The sequence below is a fragment of the Propithecus coquereli genome, unplaced genomic scaffold (assembly GCF_000956105.1).
Source record: "Propithecus coquereli isolate 6110/MARCELLA unplaced genomic scaffold, Pcoq_1.0 Scaffold73, whole genome shotgun sequence".
Taxonomy (NCBI): Eukaryota; Metazoa; Chordata; class Mammalia; order Primates; family Indriidae; genus Propithecus; species Propithecus coquereli.
Genome location: NW_012153396.1, coordinates 4,788,234 through 4,807,467, shown reverse-complemented (window position 1 = coordinate 4,807,467; position 19,234 = coordinate 4,788,234). Strand labels below are relative to the sequence as shown.

At 55.2% G+C, this 19,234-nt stretch overlaps 2 protein-coding genes across 2 annotated transcripts in view; one reads left to right on the top strand and one right to left on the bottom strand.

The window, feature by feature from the left end:
* The window catches only part of SH3PXD2A (SH3 and PX domains 2A), a 79,871-nt gene extending 76,115 nt beyond the window's left edge, over positions 1-3,756 (top strand). Inside the window, exon 9 of the mRNA XM_012661752.1 lies at positions 1,016-3,756. Within this exon, the coding sequence (XP_012517206.1) occupies positions 1,016-2,980 (1,965 nt within the window). The 3' untranslated portion in view covers positions 2,981-3,756. The remainder of the gene's footprint in view (positions 1-1,015) is intronic.
* Positions 3,757-12,822: 9,066 nt separating this feature from the next.
* Positions 12,823-19,234, bottom strand: part of NEURL1 (neuralized E3 ubiquitin protein ligase 1) — an 83,629-nt gene continuing 77,217 nt past the window's right edge. Inside the window, exons 4-6 of the mRNA XM_012661751.1 lie at positions 18,004-18,693; positions 14,505-14,651; positions 12,823-14,062 (exon numbers count right to left, since the gene is read on the bottom strand). Of these exons, the coding sequence (XP_012517205.1) occupies positions 13,824-14,062; positions 14,505-14,651; positions 18,004-18,693 (1,076 nt within the window). The 3' untranslated portion in view covers positions 12,823-13,823. The remainder of the gene's footprint in view (positions 14,063-14,504; positions 14,652-18,003; positions 18,694-19,234) is intronic.

Sequence of the window (19,234 nt, the reverse complement as noted above, 5' to 3'; positions counted from 1 at the left end):
TGTCTCTCTGCAAAGCAGGGTAACAGACCCTGGGGTGCGCCCTCCCAGCCTGTCTCCTGGCATTTGTACGACTCGATTTTGTGGCTGGTACTGAGCAAGATATTCCAGGGGACAGAGAGAAGATCTGTAACTCAGTCATTCCCGAGTGGCTGTGTGTGGTAACTGAGTTAAATCCAACTAATACATGTGAAACTGTCAGATTCATTGGGCAGTCTCCGCCTATCAAAAGGTGACATCCCCAACCTGAATGTTTTAAAGTACGTGTCTGGAACTTGGAACTAAATTTCCAGGAGAAATTATTCTGTCTGCGCTTAGGCTTCCGGGGAAGCCTGCCAAGCTCATGATGTGGCAGAATTGTCATCCTGTCAACCTCAGACAGGTTAAGGAGGAAGCTCCTTATCCTACGTGGAAATGACTGGAAGCCCCCACCCTTCCGACAGGAAACCATTCAACCCAAAGACACCTGTTCAGCTGATGGAATTTTGATGGGATTCCACAGGCAGCAGACACTGGGGAGGTGCCCTGGCCTCAGGCCTGCCCCTCCCAGCTCAGCTCATCTGCACCTTCCCAATCTGTCCTCACCTGGGAGACCTTTCAAGGGTTTCCAAGGGGGGCCCTAGCAATACTGGGGCGGAAGGAGGACGGGGGCAGTGGCATGGTAGCTTTTCATACGTACGAGTCCTTAGTGAGCTGGGTTTTGTAGGGACTGGGGACAGTGTAGCTTCTAAGTGCCTTAGCTTCAGGGGAGGAAGAGTGGGCCAGCTTGGCAAGGGTGTTGACACAGACTTAGAGGACCAGGGGAGGGGGCCTTGGAGAGATGATAGAGACCTGGGTTTGAATTCTGGTCCGTCACGTACTACCTTGGATCCCGGGCCCCTTATGCAGCAGCTCAGTTTCTTCATCTGTGAAATGGAGAGAATGTGTCCCAGAGCCAAAGCATGAAGCTCCTCACCTGGGACATCACAGGGTCCCAGAGACCCTCCCAACTCACTGGCCTGTCTGCCCTCTTCCCCAGGTCATCGATAAGAACTCGGGTGGCTGGTGGTACGTGCAGATCGGTGAGAAGGAGGGCTGGGCGCCCGCGTCTTACATCGACAAGCGCAAGAAGCCCAACCTGAGCCGCCGCACGAGCACCCTGACCCGGCCCAAGGTGCCTCCTCCGGCGCCCCCCAGCAAGCCCAAGGAGGCGGAGGAGGGCCCCGTGGGTGCTGGTGAGAGCCAGGACTCCCCGCGGAAGCTCAAGTATGAGGAGCCTGAGTATGACATCCCGGCGTTCGGCTTCGACTCGGAGCCAGAGCTGAGCGAGGAGCCGGCAGAGGACAAAGCCTCGGGGGACCGGCGGCCAGCCCAGCCCCACAGGCCCTCGCCCGCCTCCTCGCTGCAGCGGGCCCGCTTCAAGGTGGGCGAGTCTTCAGAGGACGTGGCCCTGGAAGAGGAGACAATCTACGAGAACGAGGGCTTCCGGCCATGTGCAGAGGACACGCTGTCAGCCAGGGGCTCCTCTGGGGACAGTGACTCCCCAGGGGGCTCCTCGCTGTCCCTCACCAGGAAAAACTCCCCCAAGTCGGGCTCGCCCAAGTCGTCATCACTCCTGAAGCTCAAGGCAGAGAAGAACGCCCAGGCGGAACTGGGCAAGAACCACTCCTCAGCCTCCTTTTCCTCCATCACCATAAACACCACCTGCTCCTCCTCCTCCTCTTCCTCCTCCTCCTTGTCCAAGAACAGTGGCGACCTGAAGCCCCGCTCGGCCTCGGACGCAGGCATCCGCGGCACTCCCAAGGTCGGGGCGAGGAAGGACGCCGACGTGAAGGCCGGGCTGGCCTGTGCCCGGGCCAAGCCATCGGTCCGGCCCAAGCCCTTCCTGACCCGGGCCGAGTCACAGAGCCAAGAGAAGATGGACATCAGCACTTTACGGCGCCAGCTGAGGCCCACGGGCCAGCTCCGGGGAGGTCTCAGGGGCTCCAAGAGTGAGGACTCCGAGCTGCCCCCACAGACAGCGTCCGAGGGTCCCGATGAGGGGCCCAGGAGAGGCTCGGCTGACCTCATCACCCCCCGGGCTGCCACGCCCCCATGCCCCACCAAGAAGGAAGGGGACGGGCAGGCCACCTCCTATGTGACGTGCAGCGCCTACCAGAAGGTCCAGGACTCGGAGATCAGCTTCCCCGCGGGTGTGGAGGTGCAGGTGCTCGAGAAGCTGGAGAGCGGGTGGTGGTACGTGCGGTTCGGGGAGCTGGAGGGCTGGGCCCCCTCCCACTATTTGGTGCTTGGCGAGAACGAGCAGCCCGACCCCCCTGGCAAGGAGCTGGACGCAGGGACCCCCAAGAGCAAGCCGAACGAGGGCAAGTCCGACAGCCTGGAGAAGGTGGAGAGGCGCGTCCAAGCCCTGAACACAGTCAACCAGAGCAAGCGGGCCACGCCGCCCATCCCCTCCAAGCCGCCCGGGGGCTTCGGCAAGACGGCAGGCGCCGCCGCAGTGAAGATGAGGAATGGCGTGCGGCAGGTGGCCGTCAGGCCCCAGTCGGTGTTTGTGTCCCCGCCACCCAAGGATAACAACCTGTCCTGCGCCCTGCGGAGGAACGAGTCGCTCACGGCCACCGACGGCCTCCGTGGCGTCCGCCGGAACTCCTCCTTCAGCACTGCTCGCTCCGCAGCCGCCGAGGCCAAGGGCCGCCTGGCCGAACGGGCTGCCAGCCAGGGCTCGGACTCTCCCCTGCTGCCCACCCAGCGTAACGGCATCCCGGTGTCCCCCGTGCGCCCCAAGCCCATCGAGAAGTCCCAGTTCATCCACAATAACCTCAAAGATATGTACGTCTCCATCGCGGACTACGAGGGTGACGAGGAGACGGCGGGCTTCCAGGAGGGGGTGTCCATGGAAGTTCTGGAGAGGAACCCCAATGGCTGGTGGTACTGTCAGATCCTGGATGGGGTGAAGCCCTTCAAAGGCTGGGTGCCCTCCAACTACCTTGAGAAGAAGAACTGACGGGGGAGCATAGCGTCCTTCCAGCCTCGGTGTGCCACCGTAGCTGCCACTGGTTGAGTGGTGAGATGAAGACAGAGGGAAAGGAAAGACGGGAGGGGTCAGGGGTGGATAACACAGATCCCTGCAGAATGTGTGACCTCAGAGATGCCTCCTCCAGGCTGTCCCACAGCTGGGAGGTGGGGATGGTGAGGACCCACATTGAGTAGGGAACGGAATGGGCCAGGGAGTCCCGGGTCTGGGACCCAGAGCTGAGAAAGCTGCGACCCACGGGTGCACCTTGGTGACTTTGCTGATGGGCTGCGTGGGAATCCCCAATTGTGCCTTTGCTGCATATCCGGAAAAGACGTCATAGGGGGCCTCCAGCACTCTGTCCCTGCGTGGCACAGTTTTGGTTGCTGGCATCTTGCCACCGGAGATAGCCCTTGTATCATCCTAATCTGTATTTGTGAATTGTGCTGGTTTTCCCGGGACTGCTACTGCCCGCCACAGGTGGGTGCCTTGCTTGGAGGTGTCTCATGGGAGCTCAAGCCTGTTCCTGGGCCAGGCCATTGTCAATGTCTGTTAGTAGAAGAAAAAGCAGTTCCCTGTTGCCAGCAAGGACCACCCTTCATAGCTGTCACTGTCCTGGCCTTGAGAAGACAGCCCCCTTCCTCAAGGCACCCGGCAGAGGACACAGTCAGTACTAGAGTTTATAGAGGGCGCGTGAAGCCGTCAGTCTCCTCATAATCTGCACAGACTCTTGTGGATATTTCCGGGTGGGCGTTTCCTTTGCATGTTTTGTGAGAAGTTTATTGATTTGGGGGTTATATGTCAGGGCTTGGGTTCTGGTCTTATTTTCGGGGTGGTTTGGAGGCCCAAGGATGTTCGGCCTCATATGGGAAAGGGCAGGGTAGTGGACGGGCTTTTCTGTTGTACTCTAGTGGGAGGGCTGTTTGGCTTTTGTTTTTGTTTCACATTCTTTCCCCTCCACAGGCCAAAGTAGTTGCGTTTGGTTTCCACTGTGTGAACAGTGCCCGAGTACGGCACTTACCAGAAGGATCTGGGGCTGCCTGAGCCCCAGGTCGCAGACATGGTGAAGCAGAGAAACTGTTCTTCTGGTTCCTGCCCAACCTCAGTGGGGGGAGCACAAAAACCCTCCCCAGGAAAGAGGGGCATGTCATTCAGGAGCCAGACTCGGGGAGAGGAGGCAGCTTCCGGGCTGCTGGGTGACCGCCATCCTGCGCACGTTCTCCCAGCGGGGCCGGCCACAAGCCTTACGTGTGAACTGTGGAGAAGCAGCCATTGCCTCACCCTGGGCTGAGGGGACCCCAGCTGGGCCCCCTGGGTCAGACTGGAGCCAACACCACCAGCCGCCCCCTTTGGCCTGCTGGCGACACCGCAGGTGCCCAGGAAGATGGAGGATCCTCACACCAGGGGCCACCCTGGTCTTCCCAAGGGGCAGGGCCCCTGTGAAGAGAGAAGCGAGAGAATAAAGTTTCCTGTAGGTCTTCTGTCACCTTTGGGTTGTGTTTTTCAATTGCTGACATTTCAAAGGGGACCCTCCAGAAGCCCAGCCGGCTTCCCAAGGACTCCCCCTTTGCTGGGAGTGGATTTCCACACGTGCCTTTGATTTCGGACGCATCGGGCTTCATGGCCACCAATTCAGCTGCCAGGATTCTGGACCAAGGGCTGGTGTTTTCCATAGGGAAGGAAAGGCCCTCCCACCCCCTGCTCCCACCCAGGCAGGCGGCACGGGACCTAGCGTCTCGGTGGGTCAAGACCCCCACACCCAAGGCCGTGCCTGGGCACCCCCAGCCCTTGCCCCGCCATACACTGATGCAGCTGTAGCAAACTGCTCGTGTTCTCTGTCGAAGGGCCGTGGTGAGATTGTTTTGTTTCCTTTTGTTGGTGAGTTTGTTTAAAACTGAAATTAGTTATTTTCTTCTGCTGGACAGTATTAAATAGAGCAGAATGTTGAGTTAATCTGCTAGACTGCAGTACTAATGGTAGTGGGTTAGTGTCGTCATATTAATATTATTTGTACTTATTTGAACAATAATGATAAAGAAGTGGTTCATTATTTTTTAATTAATGCACTTTAAATAAGGTGGAATGGGAAAAATCCCAGAGAGCAAAGTGCATTACTTAAAGATGCAGTATATACTTTTCTCATTTTTAAACAGCACATATTTATTAAGAGAAAAAAGTAATTTATGATTATTTAAAATAAAATTTAAAAGTAGAGTGACTGTCAGGTTAAAGGACCTTCCACGTCGCTGCCTTCCAGGGGGAGGGCCCCACGCCTCGCTCCTCAGATGTCTGCACTGAGCCAGTTCAGTCACTCGTGCGCCGGCCAGGCCAGGGGGGCGTGCAGAGCATGTCTGCCAAGCACAGAGCATCTCAGTTGGACCGGACCACCATGCTCTCCGGAGCCTGCCCTTCCTGCCCCTCCCCACTGTCTGTACTTCCACCCACACTCCCTGGCCCCCCAAGGACCCCCTCTTCCTGATTCTCAGTGCTCTAAGTGATAGAATCATCAAAAGCCAGGACTGGGAGAGACCTGAGAGGTAGCTCCATCCCATCCGTTCCTGCTACTGTAGCCCAAGGACAGGAAATGACTTTTCCAAAATCACAGAGCTAGTTAATAGCTGATCTCCCCACTTCATTAATCCTGTGCTCCTCCTACCCCCATTATAGTTCATTGTGTGGTCATCATGTTTACATTGAGACATCCAGCCCCAAGGATGGCTGGGAGTTGTTTAGGCATCCAGGAAAAATGGGGAATGCTGCCACCTGGTGACAGCATGTATGTTTGGGCAGTGAACAGGATTGCCATGCCCCAGTCTTCACAGCTCGTCCCCTCGCTATCACCCGCCAACTCACAGCACAGCACAAATCCTTGCAAGCCCAAAGAGAATATTAATACTTGAAGCAAGAAGGGTGCATGCCAGTCCTTCTCACACATGGCCAGGGGATGCCAGGCCTTGTGCCCCTGGACTCCTAGCCCTCCCCAGGGCAAGAGGGCCTTTCCCTAGAGCTACTGAGCTGCTTTGTGATGTTGGAGGGTACTGCTGGCAGCAGGCAGAGGAGGGAGGGGGCCTGTGGCTCTGACCCATCTGGAGGAAAACCAGATCGGACTAAAAAAGGAAAAAGAAAAATGAAATCTCAGCAGTGTCCAAACCTAGTTTTCCATTAGTTGCGATTGAAAATGTGAAATGACATTATATTGCTGTATACTGCAACTTTAATCATAATGAGCCCTTCTGAGGTCATTATTGAGGTTTATATAATGCCCGAAGATGCATCATTTGGTGCTTTGTTTTTCTTTCAGTTTAAAGACCTTTTACTTTTGTCCCAAGAGGAAAAAAATGTTTCTGTCTCTCTCCCATCTTGTCCCTCTTCATAATAGCGGCTGGCCATGTTGCCTGGCTCCCCCATGCCCTGGGACCTTGGGGGGCAAGGAAGAGAGCTGCAGGGGGGCAACCCTGAGTGCCAGGTGTGCCCTGGGGGTTCCCCCCGTGGCCCGTGGCTATGGCTGGGCCGCCTCGCCAGGCCTCAGCCCCGTCCACCCCCAGCCTGGCCCCCAAGGTTTCTCTTTCTTCCTCTTCGGTTTTCCATCTTGACGAAGGCATTATATAGAATCATTTTAATCACTTTCAGATGTTAGAGCAGCATATTTTACTGGCATTTGTATCCATCGCTTTCCTCGGCAAGGCATGTTACTACTTTTATCATTTAAGGAAAAGAGACAAGGGAATTTCAGTCAAGCATTTTCATATTACTAGTATTTGCAGTAGGTGTAGAACTATTTAAGTATAGACGGTTTGGTAGTTTGTTTTTAAGGGGAAAAAGGATAAAATAACCCCTATTTTTCCTGTTTTTGTATTTAACTAATATATTATTTCTTTAAGGTTACTCACTTCCCCCTACCCCTCCGAATACTTTGCATTCTCAATCGAAAATGGAAACAATCCGAGAGACAGGAAAAGTGCAATATTACCAAGACGAGGCCGGGCTCACAGGGCACAGCGGAGGGCGAGCCAGTGGCCATGCTGCAGGTGGCGGGGGGTGGGGAGGGACTGCTGAAAGGACCCTAACTATGGAACGATGGGTGGGTTGGTGGAGTCTGATCTTGTCACCTCCTTCCCCTCTCCCCTTCCCAGAGGGCAGCCCCTTTTCTGTTGGGTGTTGTCCGCCCAGAAGAAAGGGATTCAGGAAAGCAGCATGGGGCTCTTGACCTCCTGGGGCCCCAGTCCCCGGAGCAGAGTGAGGACATCAGGAACCGTTCCTTGTTTTCATTTCCATTGTTTTGCAGCCAGCTGCTCAGAGACCTGACCTAAAAATGACTCCCAGCAGCCCTCTCTCACCCCAGTCTCCTGATGTTTGGGTCATGATCCTTTTGATGTATGTTTGAATCTTTCTAAAACTATGTAACCTCAGTTCAGTTTATGGGCAGGAACCCTAGAGATAACGAAATCCTTTTGTGGGGTGTGGGTGCCATGAGCCCTATAGACCCCAGTGAGACACCAGTTCCCACAAGCCTGCAGCGGGCCTGGGGCTGAGCCTGGGCCACCCGTTCATCTCAATGACTTCAGCCCAAGGAGTGAGCCCTGCCGCTGCTGCGCACCTGGACAGCATGAGACGTTCTCGGAGGGCAGTCCGAGGGGTCTGCTTGGGTCTGTGTAGACAACGTCCCACAACAGGTACCAAGCCGGCCTCCTCCTTCCTTGGCGCCCATAGAGAAAGCAGCAGCGTGGGAAGTCTCTTCTGGGTCCACGCCCTTGGAGCTCTGCCCCGCAGGGTGAGAGGGACGTCCCTGCTGGCTTGTCCCCCCACCTCCAGTACTGTACGCTTGCTGCTCCAACCCCTTATTTGGTGAATTTCTGTACAGATACGGATCTCTCTGCCCATGGTGGGACTGTGCCCCTGTGCGGGTCTCTCCCTCGGAGTATATACATCTATATATTCGATCTTCGAGAATCTTGATGCAGAGTTCTCTGGAAAGAGAACCGTCCACCTCACTAAAGAATTAAGATTCCCTCACTTTTTTGAGGGCTGTATGTTGAGTGTGTGTGTGTGTGTGCGTGCGTGCGCGTGCAGGAGTGTTGGTAATTTCCCACTTGAACTAAGTAACATGGGGTTAGAGAAAAAAGTACCGGGCAAGCTGTCTCCATTGAACAAGTCCTTGGCATTGGGCAGGTCCCAAGGGACTCACAGCTTCTGGCAGCAAGTGTGTGTGTTATTCACACACACATAATTCTGGCTGGAGAGTGCAATGTGTCTTTTTTTTGTTGTTATTATTTTATTAAGTATTTAGTTGGAAACTTCACACTGGCATTAACAGATCTAGCAGAAGCAGCCTAGGCCATCGTCCCGGGCTCCAAAACGAAGAGGTGGAAAAGAGACGCCACTGGGTATGGAAATGCTGTGGAAACGCCGGGGTGGATCAGTGAGGTCACCCACCTGCAGGCGTGCCATCTGGCAGGCTGATTCCCACCCCTTATCCGTGTCACTGGTATGAGAATCCCCATGCAATAAGAGCTGCTGGCCCCTTGGTTCTTGTCTCTGGGCATGGGGCAGGCTGGCTGGGGTGAGAACTTGCCCACGGTGCGCCCAGCAAGGCCTGCACGTGTGTACACATCAACACCTCTGGTCCCGACTGCAGGGCCTGACTGAACACTTCCTGGGAATGGAGGGCTCCCCTGGGCCTCACTGAGCTTTTTGGCTAAATCATCATCCCTGTACGGGGCAGTCTCATGTCTTTGTGGTTCCTGAGCTCCATGACCAGAGCCAGTGAGAGGACAGGGTCAGTGAGCTACAGCTTTGGGGAAAAACAGTCCCTCTGATTTTAACTTCCCTCCTGCTTCGTCCTGCACACCTAGGTCCCCAAGCCATAAGGTGGGCACACTGGTGCTTATAGACTGGGTGGAGGGCTCTACCTTCCAAGGCTTGGTCCCAACCTGCCTATAAGGTTGAGATTTGCATGTGATCCCTCTCCCTAAGCCCATCTTTTAAATCTCAAGTTTGCACTTGGCCTTGACAATCAACACCCTCTCCCATCCCAGTCCTTGAACTTCATGGCCTTATAGAATGGGTCCCCTGCATTGAAGGTCCCTGCCTTGTTCCCAGTTCCATCCTTGCCAACAGGCTGGGGCTCAAGAGATGAGAGAGAAGAATTGTTCTAGAGCGAAAGGATGGATCGAGCATGTTGAAGGCAAGTGAGAGGCATGTTGGCAAGATGAGTGATGAGTGTGTGCATGTTTGGGGGTGGCTGGGGCCTACTGTCCCTTCACTGGGAAGGCGGCTTCCAGAAGAGGATGTCTTCTAGACAGAAAAGCAAAAGGCTGAAAGAGGGTTTGGAGTTTTGTCTTTTTTGATTAGAAGTAAGGAAGAAGTCGATTCTGCGTATTTCAGGGAGAAGAGAGCAGGCAGGAAGGGAGTTTAGTAATTCAACACCCAAGGGTCCAGCCAGAGCAGGTTGGAAAATCCTCCAAATTTGGCCATAGAAGCTGGCTAAAAAAACTGCCACTCATTGGGCCACAAGCGGGGTGCCCAGCAGGTCTCAATGGTTGGTCACTGATTTATGTAGTAGAGGAAGTTACCAGCAACAAACCAATCTTTGAGCTTGGAGGCAGTGTTTCCAGAATGCATCCACCCATCTCCAGGTTCCCAGCTGATTCTGCCCACTTCCCTTTGCCCAATCCAGAGCTGGCCTTTCAAGTTATATGGGTCATGTAGTAAGGACCCATCATCCCCAAACTGGAACCTCAGGGTCCAGGCTCCACCAAGTGTATCTGGGAGGAAGCAAACTCATTTGTGCTTCTGTTGACACCAGTTATTCTCAACGTCTCTAGTGATACCTATGGTGGTTCAGTTTGCTGAGTCAGCCACCCTGGTATGGATTAGACCAGATAAGATGAACATCCATCCATGGATATACCCTTCCATTTTTCAGCAGAACCAAGGCACACTACCCGTTAAGAGTTTATTTCAGAGAAAGAAGGGTGAATGGCCACCATTCTTGAATTTACAGCTTGCTCTGCAACAAGCTTTCTTTAAATCCAGGACACAGGATGGGAAATGGGTTTCCCTGCCAGTGTCCGAGAGGTCTGCAGGAAGTGACTCCTGGGCAAGGGAGATGTGAGTGGAGGTCCCTGAGGGTGCGCGTGTGCACTACATGGTTGGGTGTGGACTGGTGGACGCCTATGGGGCTCCAGAACTTTGGGGGATTCCTCATGGTGTCCACTCAATCCCTCTAAGCTCTTAGTGGGCTCTGTGGAGCCAGGAGGACCCCTTCCAGCTTTTCCCTCTTGGCCCCTCAGCAGAGAAACTGGAGAAAAAGACATTAAGTTCAGTGCAGTCAGTTTGAGTGCTAAAATATTTCCAGGATCAATGGTGGTGCTAAACTATCTCCATGTTTCTAATATTTTTAGTAGTAGAGTTCTGTTTTTTTTTTTTAATCTCATCACACAAATGCAGTGTCCCTGGGGAAGGGAACCAGCCCCTTGGCCTGCCATTTCCCAGGTGTCCTTTATCACTTTGACGGGACTCTATGGTCTGCAGATAATGTTCTGTCTTGGCATGCTTCTAGACTGTAAGATTTGGGTTTTTTTGTTTTGTATTTTGTTTATGTTTACATGCATCTTATATTTCCCTGAAAACTAAATAAAGTTTTTGGCCTTTTTAACTGAACAGACTTACCTCTTAATTCTCCCTGTCACCAGAAAACCCATCCAGCTTAATAGCAGAAGGCCCATTATCCCAAAAGCAGCGTGGACTGGGGATCCCAGCGCCCTCCGGAAGGCCCCCAGAGGCTGGGAGTGGTGGGTAAGTCCCCACTGTTGGTGAGGACTGTGCTCAAGTCCTCCAGATCCTGCCCACCTTCGGGCCTGGCTAGCCCCTCAGCCTGGCCCCCCGACTCTCACCTACCTTAACTGGACTCCAGTGAGCAGGGCAGGGTGGCTCTGGTTGGGGACAGCCCGGGGCTATTCAAGGCCAGGCAGCCAGAGCACCCTCCCAGGTGACGGATGGGTGGGTAGGCGTCCCACGTGCCTCTGAGACCTGGCCTTGCCAAATGAGCACGGCTGCAATGTTGTGCCTACACCTTGGGGCCAGTCTGGCTGCTGCTGCCCACTCTACCTTTTCCAGCCCCCCCAGATGTGCTCAGCACATCTGACAGTTCCTCTAAAGGTCTCCGTCCAGGGCCCCCAATTCTCCCCAGCTACAACACCCATGTGGCGTATACGCCTCTGTGCCCACCAGTGGGAACACAGCTGAACTCCAGCCAGGGTGGGGTCTGTGTCAGGGGAGAGGGAGAAGGCCCTGTTCCCAGGGAGCACCTGCCATTCCCCTGGCGGCCCCTAGGTGGCACTGCCCGCCCCACGAGGGTCTGGTTCGGATCAGCCTCCGGAGGAAGCTAGGACGCCCAGGGCTCCTGTCCCCCCACACCCTGCTCCTCGTAGGCCCAGGGACCCCAGGCCACCAAAAGGGCAATTAACAAGGCCCACCTGGCATTCCGGGCCCTGCTCTCTGAGTCCCAGGTCACGCTCCAGCCCCACTCCAGGGAGTGTTCCCTAATTGTCCCAGCTCACCGCCAGGCCTCAGAGGCCTGCCACTATTCCCACAGGCCAGGCCACACTTCTCAATGGCCCCTCCGTGTCCAGGACACCTGATCACCCCCACGACGGGCACACACACACCGCCCTCCCTCCCGGTCCGCCGCACGCGCAGCACAGCCCTCGGGCTGGTACGAAATCACCTTTATTCACAATCACAGCGACCCGGGTTCACAGAGGAGGAGCAGCGAGCCCTGCACTGACAGACGATGGGCTGATGGCTTCCTCTCCCACCGGCAGGCCCCCGCGCTTGAGACCTTTCTTTGCTCTGGGATGGGACCCTGACAGGGTGGAGCCACTAGCCAGCCCACCCCGCTCCCACAGAAGGGGTGTCCCAGGGTCAGTGCGTGGGGAGCAGAGACCCACAGGGGAATGGTGACTTCTCTTAACGTCCACTGCGAGGCCAGCACAAAGGCTAAGCCTGAGTCCACACCACCCCACAACAGCCCCTCACCGAAGAACGCCCAAGAGTCGCACAGAAAGTCTGCTCCCCTCCCCCAACAACCATTTGACAGAGGCGGGGCTGAGGTTCAGAGGGGCTGTGACCCAGCCAGGGCCACACAACTGGTCAGTGGCCAGGACTAAAACCCCATGCCGTGCCCGTCACGGGGAGAAGCAGTCTCTGAAAGGCGTAAAAAAAAAATTTTTTTAAAAATGCCATCTGATGGAGCAGGGGACTGGGGGCACCCAGGACAGGGCTGGCAGGGCTGAGATGACTGTAACCTAAGAGTAGGTGGGGGCACTCCCTCCCCAGAACCCAGAGGTGCTGGGCGCCAGCCCTTCCCTTCCCAGCGTGCCCACACATGCAGAGCCTTCCCTAGAAACAGGCTCCCTGACCACCGTGACACGGTCCCCCAGTCCCCTTTCCTGGCCCTCGCCCAGCCTGCCTGGAACTCTTCGCATCCCTGTGGGCCACCTGATCTACCTGAGCCAACCATGATGACCCAGCCCAGGCAGGAAGGGCACTTTGTGGCTCTGGGTGATCCACCAGCCCCAGGGCACTAAGGGGCTCAGCTGCCTCTCTGTGAAATGGCTCCAATATGCCAAGAGGCCCCCCAATTTGACTCTTTTTTATGGAGTTCCCATCCATAGTTAGCAGGGTGGCTGTGAGCTGCGGCTGGAGTCCAGGGAGGACACTGACTGGTGACCACCTCCGCTGTCCCCTCTCACCAGGCACCCCACACACCCGGATAGCAGCTCTAGGGGCCCGGGGAATGCAACTCACCCACAAACAAAACCCCCCACACCCACAAACCAAATAAATAAATAAATAAAGGAAAAGGCTGGTCTCAGCCCAGGAAAGCAACTCATCCAACCCGGGGATAACGGATGATGCCTTCCTCGCCTCCCCTTAACCCAGGGCCCTGGCCCCTCCCGGGCATTCTGCAGCCTCTGAGCATCAGCCCAGGCCCAGGACGGCGCTGAGCCGTGGGAGGACAGGTCAGAGGGCAGCTGCACACCTGTTCTTAGAGACCCTGCCCTGACAGACCGCAGCCCACACCAAAGGGCTACCTCCGGGCAACGGGGTCCAGCGAGATGACTGGGGTGGGAAGGCTGTGGCCAGGAAGGGCCACAGAGCCACAGGCCAGCAGAGCCCTCTGCAGCCGTCCATCCACCCATCTGGGTGGGTGCGAGAGAGACATGGCGTGGAGGCTGCAGTTTGCTGGTTGGAAGGATCTGCTGGCCTTCTTACCCTCAGCTGCCAGGCCCAGTGGGCAGGGAAGAAAGGAAAGAGAAGGTGGGCAGAGGTCAGAGTGGGAGACAGCAGCTCAGGAGCTGTCTGCCCAGGGCAGGGCTGCAGTTGAGGAGGTTGTGCACTGTTCAAGGGCTAAAACCCAGTCCACACTCCAATAGCCAAGCCGTGTGACCTGGCCCAGAGCTATGTCTGCCCCAAGGAAGGTATATGTTTTCCAATTCTCGCAAAGGTGCCTTCTAGAAATCTGCCCCAGATGGGGGAGGATTAGAACAGGCTGAGACCCCAGTTTAGCCCCTCAGCATACATGGAAGAGCTGGGTGCAGAGAAGGGAGAGAGAGGGAAAGTACAGCCTCCTCCCTTCCCCTCTGCCCCCTACCTCCCTGCCTGATACTCCCTTTCCCCCAAGACCTTCACGGGCCTCAGTTACCCATATTTAATGGAGAAGGAAAAAGTTTCCAGAACGAGGAAGAGAAAGGGCCCTGCCGGCCTGCCCCCCAGCCAGAGCTGGGCTGAAGTCGGGAGGTGGGTGTGCGGGATGGGCCGCCGCGGCGGGCTAGGAGCTGCGGTAGGTCTTGATGATGTCCTTGATGGGGCGGCGGCAGATGGGGCAGCAGGCGTGCAGGGCCTTCTTGAGGCGCAGGCCACAGGCGTAGCAGAGGCACATGTGACCACACGTGTAGATGACCGTGTCCACCGCGTGTTCATAGCAAATGGTGCACTCATCGCTCCACTGGCCCAGGCCTGGGGTCACTGGCGACTCAGGCAGGCTCACTGGTGAGTTGGGGGCCGTCCCTGGGGACAAGGGGGCACCATCAGGAGGAGATACGGCCCAGTCCAATGCTGGGTCCATGGGAAGAGATCCCAGCCTCTTGTGTCCCCTCCATTTATTGGAACCTGCCTGTCTACCCTGATGACCCAGCTTCCCGGGCACAAAAGGGGCTGAGCTCTGGGCAGCCCCACTTCTAGCCCAGGCCCCAGACCAGGGGCCTTAGTGACTACGAGGCAGTGAGAGGAAAGAAAGGAGGAGGGATGGAGGAAGGAAGGGGACCCCAAATCTCTTAAGGCAAGTCCCTCCTGAGCTGCCCCTTGGCACTTCTCAGCTAGGGGACAGGATGGGATACACCCCAGAAATCCTCCCAACAAGGGTTCACTGAGCCCGGCCCTAACACAGAGGCTGCGTCCTCACCTCAGTCTCACATAGTCACCGTGGAACCGGAGGTGCCAGCGCACTTACCGCCAGCAGAGCTTCCCAGCGGTCCAGAGCTGCATGTGCTGAGCAAGGGGTCAGAGAGGCGGCTGCCCAGGGCGCTGGGCGAGGTTGGCGTGGAGGCAGGGGAGCAGGGGAGTGACGGGACGCCCCGCTCTGCCAGGATGGTGGAGCCTGCGAAAGGGGAGGGAGGGAGGACACACTAGCCACCTGGAGGCCTGACCCGAGAAAGCTCCACCCCTCACCAGTGGCTTCCCAGGGGCCTGACCACACAGCACAGCCACTGGGCTGAGCAGGATTCCACAGGCTGGCATGGCACCCAGCCCAGCCCCTGTTCTCATCTACAGGCTGGAGGGCCACCTCCTGCTGGGGTCTTGCCACATCAGCAGTCTCCACACTAGCCCCTGCCTGGAACCCTCTGTCTGCCCCTCCCCAGACCCCTCCGCCTTCAAAGGTTCCGAGGCCAGAGAACAAACTCACCACCTCCCCTCCTCCTCGCCTCACCCTCCTGTTCAGAACTCTGTGCTCTGCATTGCTGTCCCCAGATATCACCCACCTTCTCTGCAGGGTACCTCTGAAATGCCTTCACCTCCCCAGCCCACACCTGTTCTGGTCCTGCATTCTTTCTTTCCCGCCTTCCTTCCCTCACACCTCTCCTTCCCCTCCTTCCCCCCTTCTCCCTTCAACAAATCCTTTCTGAGGGCCTACCAGCTGCCAGGCACCATGCATACATAAAGCTGGGGACAGAGCCCTTGCCCTCAACGAGCTGACTGTCCAGGGAGCCTTTTGGGGCTGTCCTCAAACTCCCTTCTCTGGGCTGCCTCAACTGCCCCTAGACTACACTACTCCGTCTAGCACTGACCAGCTGCACACACTATAGCCCCAGGACTAAATAACCACAAAGCCTGGAATATCATTTGTTCTTTGCCCAGGGATCCAGCTTCGTTTCTCCAGGTGAGCTCAGATTCACCATGAGCTTTCTGAGAACAGGAAATCTTACTCACCTGCAACTCTCCCACAGGCCCTCACATAATGCCCTGCACACAAGTAGGTGCTCAATGAGATCTTTTTTCTTTATGTTATTAGTCCTAAGTCATTTATAGTGTTATTATTTCTAAGAACATTCAGTAGGTACCCATAGGGTTTCTCTTACTGTATTAATATTTTTCAAGTTAATTATCATCTCCTCCTTTTAGAAATTCATACCTCCTATTTACTTTTCTTGCCTTATTGCACTAGCTAGTGTTTTCAGAACAAATGTCTGTAAGGCATCCCTATCATTTTCCTGACTTTAATGAGAATATTTCTAATGTTTCACCAATAAGTATGAAATTGCCTGTAGGTTTTGTGATACAGATTAGTGAAGGATACAGCCTTCCATTCTTAGTTGACTTAGGACACGCACAAAGCCAAGCATTCCCCTATAAGGTAAATAATAACCCTCCACACATTTTCACTGGTTTGTTTTTCCTTTCAAGTCAGTCAGGATCCCCTAACACCAACTTGTTGGTTGAGATGCCCAATTCTCCAAACAGCTTAGGAGCATTCTGTTTAAGAAATATTGAATTCTGGATGGGTCTTTTTCTTTTTTTTTTTTTTTTAAGAGATGGGGTCTCATTATGTTGCCCAAGCTGGTCTTGAACTCCTGGCCTCAAGAAATCCTCCCTCCTCAGCCTCCCAAAGTGCTGGGATTACAGGCATGAGCCACCACGTCCAGCCCTTGGACAGATATTCTTTAACGCCTACCTTGGCTCACCTACCTCTTGGGACAGATAAGTCCTGATTTTTTTTTCAAGTCTTCCTTTTGCTCTAGTCTAGTAAACCTCTTTGGGCAACAGAAGCCTTACTGGAAAGCTGCTTAGCTATTATTAGATGGTGCTGATGCAAGAGGGTACCTTGCCCTTATGTAATTTCCTTTCTCTGAGAAGCAGCGTCTCCTGGTGAGTGCAGCCAAGTATCTTTTTACCTCAGCTTGATTTTTTTTTTTTTGGCACCCCAGTCCAATCTCCTTTTATTCCATCCTGAATTCTCACCCCAGCCTGATTCATCTTCCTTCCTTCTTGAGTTCCTCTAACCTGATTTCTTTTCATTCCTTTCTGATTTAGCTTCCCTCGATCCCAACTTCTTAGCACCCCAGCCTCATTTCTCTTCATCCCTTTTTCATTCATTTTTCACTTCATCTTGATTTGATCGCTTGCCAGAGTTGGAAGTCCCGGTTGACCTTATATGATTTCACAAACTCTCCCACGCTCTCACAATCACCAACAGCATTACATACACAAACACACGTGTATTTAGTTATTCACAACCTACACAGGTTTGCATGCCAATCTTAGAGTAGCTCATGCTCACTCACATACACACATTATCTTACCCATCAAGCCTACCGGGCTGAGGTCTAGGCCACGGGCTGTGAGGCCCAGGGGTCTCCAAACTTGGGTAAGCATGCTTGCTAACAAAAAAAAATTCAGATGTCCAGAACCTACCCAAGATCTACAGAAGTGGAATCTCTGGAGGTGGGATCCAAGAATCTGCACTTTAATAGGTTCTCCAGGTGAGTCTAATGAAACCAGCCCACTCTAACACAGCTGGTTCAAAGATCAGCACTTGGAAAGCATGAATACCTGCTCACTCTCAGGGAACAGAGATCCCAGGAGAGGCTTTTTTTTACTTCTGGTCAAATGATTAATAGTTTAGAAAAGCTACACCATAACCACCACCACCCCCTCCTTAAAGATTCACAATGCCTATTAAAGGCTCTGAGAAGTTCTGCAATAAAGAATTCTCCTCCTCCCCACCCCACTCCCCAAGCCTTTTAAATTCAATGTTTCCCAAACTTTTTTTAACCACAAGGACTCTTTTTCAAAGGACACCTATATCCAGCGCAACAATCTGGTAAACGTGGCTTAACCAAGTCCACATTTCCCAAGTCCATTCCAACGCTCTGTCCCCCAAAAAAGGCACTCTGCAACCCACTTCCCCCAAGGCTACCTGCTCAGAGATTCCCACAGCCCCGAAACCCTGGCACCACCCTGCACACTGATTCACCCACATTTTTCTCATTTAGCCTCACAACTATCCCTGGAGGTGGGGACCTGTATTTAAATCCATTTTGGAGAAATAGAAACCGAGCCTCGAGAAGTTATTACGTAACTGCTGGGGAAAACGATTTTTCTCCATTTTTAAGTGGCCACTGGGGTACGTGTATAGGGGTGGTTTATTTATCTGTGGGACTGTGGGTTGATCGGATTTGGGTGTCAAACTCAATAATCCAAGCTTTCCTCACCCTCCCAGGGCGAGTCTTCCTGACAAGTGAGGGCCACGGACTGGAAGATCAAGTCCTGCCCAGAGCTCACCTTTGGTGCGACTCTTTGGCGACACTATAGCGAGATTGGGGCGAGGCGGGGGGGTGTGAGGCACGAGGAGTGAGAAGTGGGCGCCCCCTCGTGGTACCCCCTCCGCAGCACCCCGCCCCGGGAGAGGCGGGCCCGGGACGAGGAGGAGGGCGGCGGGGCGCGGCACTCACCGAGGATGCGGATCTGCGTGACGGCGCCGTGCAGGCCGAAGAGCATCCAGAGCGGCTGCGAGGCGTCCACGCACAGCTGCATGCCGCCGGCCGCGCCGTTGTGGCTGAGGTGCAGCTCGCCGTCGGCGTTCACCACCAGGCCCAGGATGTCGCCGCTGTGCAGGGGCCCGGGCACGCGGCACACGGCCCAGAACTCCTTGCGGTCCACCAGGGCCTCGGGGCTAAAGGGCAGGTCCGCGGGCCGCAGCGAGCCCGGGTCGCACGTGGTGACGCCCACGGACAACGCGCCGGGCCGCACGCCGCCCGAGCGCGTGACCTTGACGAAGATGGTCTCGGCCACGCGCACCGGCCGGCTGGTGAAGACGAGCGCGCGCTCGTCGCGCCCGTGCTCCAGGCGCGCCACCGTCTGCTCGTCGAGGATGCGGACGTGCGCGCCGGCGCGCAGCGCGTGGAAGCGGAGGTCGCCGTCGAGCTGCGCGGGCAGCGCGCGGCTGTGCTGCGAGTTGAGCGAGTTCTGCGGGATGGGGCAGCCGGCGGCTGGCGCGCCGTCGTCGCCGTCGGCGCCCGGCACGTTGAGGTCGCACAGGCTCACCGAGAGGCGCGCCTCGTCCGCGTCGCGCCGCAGCGACGGCCTCCGCAGTGCGGTGAAGGAGCGCGGCCGTAGGCAGTCGGGCAGCACCAGCTCGCTGTCTGCGCGGGAGAGACACGGCGCGTCACGCCAGGCTCCCGGCGGCGCGCGGTGGCCCTGCCTTCTAACGCTTGCTGGTTTCTAGAGTGCACCTTAAAATGCCCAGTGTTTTTCCTGCCATAGAAAATGCTCGCGACAGTAACGCGCAAGTCTGTTTAAAGAAGGGAATAAGGCTGGACGGAAAAACACCCAAATTAAAACCATGTAATTGCTTCTAAATGCTCAGGAGCTTATGGGCGCTTTCTTTGTACGTATGTGTATCTTCCTTATTTTCTACAGCAAGTGTGTATTATACTTTTGTGAATTTTCAAAAAATGTTTACCTCTGGGGCCCTCCCCTCTTATCCCCAGCACCTAGAACAGGGCTGAGCACTCAGGAGACAAACAGTAAATGTCTGTCCCATGCACTGATGACAGCCTAAGGGACCCCCCGCAACCCCGCTTTTCCTAAATCATCTAATCCTAACCGTTACCTTCTGAGGTTACCATTGCCACACAAGGACACTGAGGCTGAGAGAAGTTAAGTACATTTATCCAAGATACC